This window comes from Symsagittifera roscoffensis, chromosome 1 (assembly GCF_963678635.1).
Source record: "Symsagittifera roscoffensis chromosome 1, txSymRosc1.1, whole genome shotgun sequence".
Taxonomy (NCBI): domain Eukaryota; kingdom Metazoa; phylum Xenacoelomorpha; order Acoela; family Convolutidae; genus Symsagittifera; species Symsagittifera roscoffensis.
In genome coordinates, this window is record NC_087062.1 from 15,142,561 (window position 1) to 15,151,103 (window position 8,543).

The following is an 8,543-nucleotide window of genomic DNA, read 5'->3' on the forward strand; positions in this document are numbered from 1 at the left end:
GACAAAAAAAGATTTTCGGAAATGGCTGGGAATAATGATGTGTCAATTTTTGGTGGTTTTGAAAAGTAAAAATAGTCAAATTGAAGCCAAAATTTTTGTTCTTCTGAACTTCATTTTTCTTTTCCTCACACGCGCAAGAAAACGAAAAAATTGGTAAGAGAAAACAAATATGTATCACCAAAGATCCTCGAAATTGAAACATAAAAGTACTTGTTTCTCATTTGAAAAGAAAATGTATATGTAATTTTACTCACTGTCTTGCTGGTTGTTCGTATATCACAGTTCGAAGGCAAGCTTCTCCTGGTTGCTGCTTTAATGCTCATGGATATCATTGTGCATTTTGTCATGGTGTTTTTCAGTTTCAGTTAGATTTGTTTTATACTTCGAAATTGAATTATCAATTTGTGTTTTGTTTTGTTTCGTTTCTCTTATCGCTTTTGTTCAAATTATTTTATTTCCGCGTACCTTCGATTCTTATTTATGGCCATTTTATATCGATCCAACGTGACTACCATCCGAAACTGCATCGACGAATACCAGACGCTTTCCAAAAACGTGAAGATAATTCCGAGCCAATTTAAATCCAGTGTGGAATTGGACCACTGTAAAAGTCCACTCCAAGCTCTGAATTATCTGGGGGTGATACATGCTGTATATCGGGTAACCTATTCTGTGTATCGACAAGAGCATGGCCAAGTGCATGGATGCAAGATGACGGGCTCTGATTCAAGCCTCATCAGCGTGCAAGCGTACGGTATGTTATTCTATTATGCAGTTTTAACGTATGATTGAACGTAGTGAAGACACTGATATTGGTGATTTTTTTCCTAGGAAAAAACCTTGAAATTTTTTCAGACTCGAATTTGTTTTTTCGCCGTTTGAATTTTGATTTTTTTCAAATTCAGTTCTTGTTCCTCGTGAAAAGGAAGACAAACTGTGTACAAGTCTTCAAAGAAGGTAAAGGTCATGAAAAATGTGAACGAATTCTAGTTTCGAAAGTGGATTTTGATTAGTAGATTGATTAGTTTTTGTTCCAGGATTTTTTTTGGCTTATGATGCAATTTTTTAAAAATAAATTGACAAAACACGATTGTTTGAAGTTGTTTTTCAATTTTGATTTGTCTTGCTTTTTGTATTGCAAGTGGTGCTCACCCCACGTAACCCCTTATAGCACCATCTTAGGTTTCAAGTTGATTACTATAATCGAAGCCATCATATTTCCTATTCAATCAATTGACGTATTTAGTAACACGATGTAACGCTTATAGACTAAGTAAAAATTTGCTACTCTAAAGAAGCTCTCGGTAAAACAAGCAACGTCTAGAAGTTATGATATTCCCGAGCTATTTAATAGCTTCATACGATTCGATAGTGTTCAACATGATCACAAAAAAACTTAAACACATTCTAACGGATCAAGCAGAACACGTACAAACGCTTTTCAGATAGTTTCGGAAAATTTCAGCCCCATTAGGAATTGTGCGAAAACACTTGCTCGGGTTTTAACAGACAGCCATCAAAATTTGTTTAAAGTTTTTTCCCTAATCGAATTGCTTTTCTGCTGATTCTTCCTTTTTATCAAAAAGCTAGAAGGAAAAAACAACAACAAAAATGAATACAAAGAAGATCACGCGCTGCATTATTGTTGAAAATATTGTTTCTGTTGTTTTTTTAAGATTAACTACTTAATTTTTTTTGAGTTTAATTAAGTATCATTTTCGCCGTCATGATATACTTCAGTTTTTTTAAAGTCTGTTTCGCTGATTCAAACTCAAAATTTAACCCATTTCGGTCGGAATATTCATTTCGTAGTTCATTCGAACTACTTGACTGCCGTTAAAACGCAGTCAGAATAATGAGAGGATCGTACTGATACGAGCAGTCTTGCACGTTTCTGGGTTTATACGAAGATTTTTTTTAAATTGCGTTAAATGATGCGGGCATTTGTTAGGCAAGCATTATGAAGGCTATTCTGCCTGGAGTTCAGTGTGCGGCATCTGGAATAGGTGATTCGAGGAATTGAATCCAATTGTTGCCACTTGTAATTGTCTGATACCCTCAAAACCGATAAGTCTGTAGCGAAAAAGCCTGCAGTGAAAAGTTTTACCGGTGGTAAATAAACCAGCCGAAGTATCAACCAGCCGAAAATACAAAAGTGGGTATTATATAATAGTTATGTAACAACTATGTAACAGTTATGAAAATTATACAAATTCGTTAAATTGATATAATCTTTTGGCTGGCTATATACTCCGCTCATTTTCGGTTAATTTAAACTTCGGCTGGCTTATTAACTCTCGATTTAGCGGTGGTATTTTCACTTCTGAGAGCAAGTGCACTTGTAATCGGGAACTGGAATGTTTCCATAAAAAGCTGTGTGCAATTGACTTTGCTTTATTATGAAACCTTATTAATTGCCGTTAGGTCTAGTGGTGAAACGCGTTCCTTGGTCTCCGAAAGTCTGTGATTATTTGAAAAGTCGGACTATCGTTTTTCTGCTTATTTTGTCTGCTAACTTTACAAAACATCGATCTTCGATTTCCTTCCAATTTACGCAATTTTTGCTGTTCAAGAAAGTCGCTTTGCAATTTGTGAATTTTATATTTTTTGTTTCATTTTTTGGCTTAAAAGGTTTCGGTTTAATTTACAAAGGTCTAGTCTCCTTACATCGCGCTGTTTGAAAGGCAAAAGATTTTATTCTTTTGTGTTTCAGGAGAAGCAGGTTGTAAAAACTTCGAGTTTCAAAGCTTGAGCTCAAATATTTTCAAGGGAACAGTTTTTTGTTCTACAGTGCTGATTTAAAATTATACGGAAAAAATGACCAAACTTTGAATTTTCAAACGCGTTCTTCTCAATTTGAGCTAAATTAGACAAAAAGTGAAGAGAACAAAAGTTGCTTAGAATTAATATGCTGAAGTTTTTTCTCCTAATTGGGTCATTTTGGCTTTTTTCAATTAATCAAGAATTACGCTACAACTACTTTGTTAATTGATGAGAAATTTATATCACAAGAAGCCTCTTACACAGCGCAACAAAGTTCCATAAAGGTCAAATCTCCAGCATTTTGCGTAAATTGTTTAAAATTTGTTTTAAAGGAAAGATTTTGGGTTTTATATAGTAAAAATCACATTTCTTGACTATCAAGCAAAAATATTTTCTCTTATACAGGTTTTTGGAGATTTCATGCTTGGAAACTTTGTTGGGCTATGTAAGAGGCTTCTTGTGATACACACTTCTCATCAATTAACAAAGTTGTTTAAGCATAATACTTGATTATTTGAAAAAGCCAAAATGACCCATTTTTGGGGTAAAATTTTGTTTGAGAATTTCGGAGAAAAAAGTGCACCATATTAATTCTGAGAAACTTCTAAGCAACTCATGTTCTCTTCTTTTTCTGTCTTATTTTAACCCAATTTGAGAAAAACGCGTTGGTCATTTTGTCCGGATAATTTAAATCAGCGCTGTTTTCAACTAGCGTCTTTTCAAGTATTTACTGGCTCAGTTTCTGCTCGTTAAGTATCTTCGAAAGGTTTTCAACGCTGGTGAGTGTGTTTTTTGACATGTTTTTCTCAATTTGAACATCCTAGGGCTTGCGTCTCATTTTCTATATGATCAGGATGGTTCCTCATGTTCTTATTTAAAACCAGTGCATCTTAAAATCGGCGTTTCTTGCGTTTTTTTGGTAGCTTCGTCGTTTTCACTGCTTAAATATGCGAAGTGCATATTCACATTTAGGTAAAATGTCCACATTGATTACTGTTTGCATAATTTGCAAGAATGTCTTTAGTCTCAGTATCTGTGTTTAGGCTCGAAGCCATTGGTTGCTCTGAACGCTTGCTGTGCTAAGCTTCTGGTGATTTATTATAAAAGTCCTGAGCTGGCAGAAAAACTTATGGTACGATTCAGAGACTTGCAAGAGCCAGGATCTTTTGTTCTATATTTGCAACCGTTTATACAAAAGCCTCTGGTTAATCGATTGGAAGACATCGATGCAACGCGTGCACACATTCAGAGGCCATTCGTACACAGAATGCTCGTACAAGATTCTGGAGCTATAGTTCAAGCAACCTCAGATTCGAACTCTTCACCTCAAATGTCGATAATCAACAGTTCTTCATACTCAGCTCAACAAACGCGCTCTACGTCCGGAAAACGAGAACTAATTCTGTTTGATGGTAACTTGGATAAATCTTCTCGTGATGGTGAATCGGAGACTTTTCTGCAAAATGAACAAAGAAAGTCAATGCAAGATAAAAACAACAACTTAACCGTGCAAAGATGTCTTAAGACTTCAAAGCAAGATTCAAATCAACCAGTCTCTACCGAAAAAGATGATCGATGTCGGAAAAATGGTGCCGAGAGCTCTGAAAAGGAATTTTTTTTTGGCTGTTCGAAGAAACAGTTTGCTCAGATGCAGAGGTTGTTCATGCAAAATATTAAATTGAATGATAAACAACGTGAACAATTCGCTCTGATTTTAACCCAAGCATGCTGGAAAAAAATTGGTAAGAAAGCTTATTTAATGCAGTCAAACTTGTATAAACTGATTCAATTCTGCCAGACATTTTTTTTATTGAAAATTTTTGTTTTTATCTATTGCAATGATTGCAATATTATGTATATTGCAATAATTAAGATTTTGTTTCTCGATTTTTTATTTTGAATTTGTGTTTATTTTAAATAAATCTTGCGCCCAAATGCGACTGCTGAAATGCTTTTAGTTTCCAAGATTTGACTTTTTTAAAAAATTTTTCAAAAGTTTTCAAAATACCTCAAAAAATTTCTTAAGTTTTGAAAGTTCTAACTGACAACCTTATTGTCAACGTATCGAGGCTTCACGATTCTTGCCTCCTAGTATGAATGCTTAGATCATTTTAGTTTCCGAGACATAATGTTTTTTATTATTTTTTCAAATTTTTTGGGAAACTTAGTTTTGAAAAAATTCACTAAATTTGAAATTCCCAGCCCTATAGTAGTGTGATCTCAGATTATGCTCAGCGGTTGCAAATCTGGCCTTCAAATTTCTCCAGACCCTTCAAAGTTTTGAGATATGGCGCTTTCATGAATTTTCAAAATTGGAATTAAAAAACTATAAAATTTGAAATTACCAACCCTGTAATTCGGTACTGTCCGAGTACACTAAAATGCTGCAGATCTTGTTTCCAAATTGTGTGGAATTTAATTCGAAGCATTGGAGGTGTGTTACACGCTAGCTTATCACTATTTCTATTTTTATCATCCAGTTCGGTTTCACTGCTAGCTATTCTGATTTAATATTGGGCCATGTCCGCTATTGTTGAAGTTCAACTAATTTTTAAATTAAAATCTTAATTCAAGTAATTTTTTTGTTTTCATACTCAGGTGTTTTTTTCCGCTTGTTCATTGCTTCTTTAGTTCATTGGTTCTTTCATTGGTTCTTTGGTTCAAACGGACTGTTGGCTTGGTTAAAATGTTTTGCTGTTAATTTTGTGGTGGCTAATGATGATGTTTTTTATGTAATAATCACCTATACAAAACACAAATTTTTGATTCTCCGCCTGAGGATGGCGCTCTTTTATCTGCTAATGTTTTAGACCAGTTAAAATCCTTACGGATGCCGGATTCGATCACTTTGGAAGCTTTTTTCACGCTGCCGCCCAGTCCCATCAATGCTAGTACCACCAACTCACTCGAGTTCACAACTGCAGTTTGCTCACCAACCGCTGCTGCCCAACTTCTCAATCTTGACTGTTCGGGTGCCAAGATTAAGAAAGTGAAAATGCACAATCGAAGGTGTCATTTGCTGCAGGTGTATGCTTTTGGAATGAGAGGGGTCAAAAGAACAGCAAACAGTATAAAGACCTTCGGTACAAATTACTCAATTATAACAGTAAAGCACTCGTATTTTTTGCACACGAAAAGATCAACAATAAATTGGTCAACCGGAATTGAATTGGAAATTCTACTTTATTTTAAAGGAATCATAGAAGCATTTATGAAAAATGCAAAACATTTTTTGTTTACAGAAAGGTAACTAAGCTTGAAAAATTGACCTGTGAAAACAACAAAAAGAACAGCAGTAAAATCAGATTTATCAGTAGTGAGTCACTATCTAGCAGTTCCCGCTGAAATATCCTGAAATGAAATCCCTGCTTTTAGCCTCTACACCTGGTCTCGCTATGGAAGCATACGTTGCAAAACAGATACAACTCCATCTGGGAAATGACAACTGCGCTAAAAAACTTCTCAACAACTACATCAGTATCAATTCGTCTCGAGAACCCCAAGTGCTGTTTATGCCAATTGAAAAAACAATATGTAATCAAGAAACTCGAGAAGTTTTGGAAGTTAGCGATCACTGTACTTCTAGTATTAGTGAAAATAATAAAGAAGTTAATGATATCCAAGAACAAGGTGCATTAAACGCGAATATTTTGGAGTCCGCGAAAAATATGACAACCAGGAGTCCTAAGCTTGCAAAACGAACCATTTTCATGGCGGGGCTAGAACCCTCAGATAACGAAACTGTCGAAGTGCCTATAATATTCCGTATCTGGCGGATGGATAATACGGGTATACTGTCGTCTACTGTTATGCGAGCTGTTCAATTGGTAATGTTATTTAGCACTACTGGCTATCAATTGTATTTAGATTGGATTCATTATTTAGATATGTCTCGAGCGGTAACGACCTATCTTGCTTTAAAGGATGCTGGTTCCGATTCCTAGCTTCTGATATTTCGCAAGTCGATCGGCGCAAGTAAGGGCATGATTGGAATAGTTTATTAAGTTGATCTCTATTCAATTGATTCGTAGCTCGGTATAAATCTCCAATGATTGGTATTAATTACCATCAATGTTTACATAGTTAAATAAATATATGATGCAGCTCTATTTTAACATCAAGGTGAATTATGTAATCTATTCGGTTCAGATGGTTAATTAGAATGAATGACATCATGAAGGGATGATGTCACACAACCTCACAAGAAGAAGTCTTCCCGGGTGGTTGAAGTGTTTCATCAGATACATTTACAATAATTCACATAATAATTTAAGACTGCTTTGATTAAGAATATGTACAAGTATCAATATGGTATGGGTCTATCAAAAGTTATATCGCAATAATTTAATAAACTCATAATATTAGAAGCACAGTTTATTAATTCAATTTATAAAACGAGAGAAGATAAATTATTTTAAACTTAAATGGGAGATAATTTTTAAGCAAGCCACCTTGAGTCGGGGTATGGGAGTTAAAGTGATAGATGATAAGGATAAATTAATGATATCATGATGTATTCATTTGTCAACTGTAACTAAATTTCCACGGCAAGAACTGTCGTGTGGAGTAGCTGAATAGTTTTGGTCGTCGTTTCGTTTTAATTTTTGATATCGCTGTCTTCGTTCGTTGTTGCCTTTCATTCTTTTTGTGCTCGTTTGATGCTGAAGTCTTTTTGATATGAGGCGGTGTGGTTCCAATCGTTGCCTCATAGATTGTGAATTGATTATCAACAACTTAACAGTGATATGTTTTGTTGATTTCTTCACGATTTCTTTTGAAAATTTTCAACTAGCTTAGCAATTAGTACTTTATATTACTTGCTAAAAGGTTGATATTTCATTTACTGTTCGTTGTCTATTTTTCAGAAGTCTTCTGGTCTTCATCGTATGGGCGTTTTGTGCCTTTATTGGCCTTACTCCCTGAATGAAGGTGATCGACTTTTTTCTTTGAAAAAGTCAAAATTACACATTTCTACGATGTTTTTGCATTGATCGCGATCATCGTATTGTGTGTAGTGTCTGGCTTTTTTTTTTTTCAGTTCTTTTCTTCTACTGTAGCTGCACTTCACTCCTATAGGCTATTCAGACAATTCGCTGGTTCGCCTGAGCAAAATTTGGCGTCAGTTAGAGTAGTTGATAAATTACTTTTTTTTTTTTTTTCCATTAATTTCGTTTATCTTTTTTTGATATCTTCTTGGCATTCAAGATTCGCGTGTTGTTCTTCAGTATCACTGACAACCTTTTAGGGTTGCCTAACAAGCACATTGGATGTTTGTTGGCTCATTTGAACGCTTTCTTTCTGAATTTCTGCGAAGATATCCCTCGAATTTTATATTTTTTCTTGTTTTGCCTATCATAATACATGGGAATAGTGTAAATTGATGTATTTCTCCAAATTTTGACCTGCTAGTGGATCGACTTCCTGCCTGTTCCTTATTGGTGGTCTAATGATTACTGAGCCCAAAAAATTTCTTTCTTCTCTAGCTAATATTTTTGGGGGGAGCAGAATCTTTTTATTCGTAATGTTTAAACGTTGGCAACAGGTGGATTTTTCGAGATCTTCATGAAGTTGTGATCTGCTAGTGGACTGACTTCCTGCCTGTTCCTTATTGGTGGTCTAATGATTACTGCGCCCAAAAAAATTGGTTCTTCGTTAGCTAAAATTTTTGGGGGGAGCAGAAACTTTTTATTCGTAATGCTTAAACATGGGCAACAGGTGGATTTTTCGAGATCTCGCGAAGTTGACTTCTCCTAGTGAGCCGACTTCCTGCCTGTTCCTCA

General features: G+C 35.2%; 1 protein-coding gene across 1 annotated transcript; it reads left to right on the top strand.

Moving 5' to 3' along the window:
- The first annotated feature begins 363 nt into the window (after positions 1–363).
- LOC134847813 (uncharacterized) lies at positions 364–8,337 on the top strand. The gene is made up of 5 exons (XM_063865074.1): positions 364–754; positions 3,807–4,505; positions 5,574–5,846; positions 6,139–6,552; positions 8,306–8,337. The coding sequence occupies exons 1-5, from the start codon at positions 481–483 to the stop codon at positions 8,335–8,337; spliced, it is 1,692 nt and encodes a 563-aa protein (XP_063721144.1). The 5' UTR covers positions 364–480.
- The last annotated feature ends 206 nt before the right edge of the window (positions 8,338–8,543 follow it).

What these genes read in the sequence shown, in the direction of transcription:
- LOC134847813 (XM_063865074.1), top strand. Translation starts at nt 481, where the DNA reads ATGGCCATTTTATATCGATCCAACGTGACTACCATCCGAAACTGCATC. An exon ending in CATCAGCGTGCAAGCGTACG is followed by an intron (nt 755 to 3,806) that starts GTATGTTATTCT and finishes ATCTGTGTTTAG; the next exon opens with GCTCGAAGCCATTGGTTGCT. An exon ending in AGCATGCTGGAAAAAAATTG is followed by an intron (nt 4,506 to 5,573) that starts GTAAGAAAGCTT and finishes CTAATGTTTTAG; the next exon opens with ACCAGTTAAAATCCTTACGG.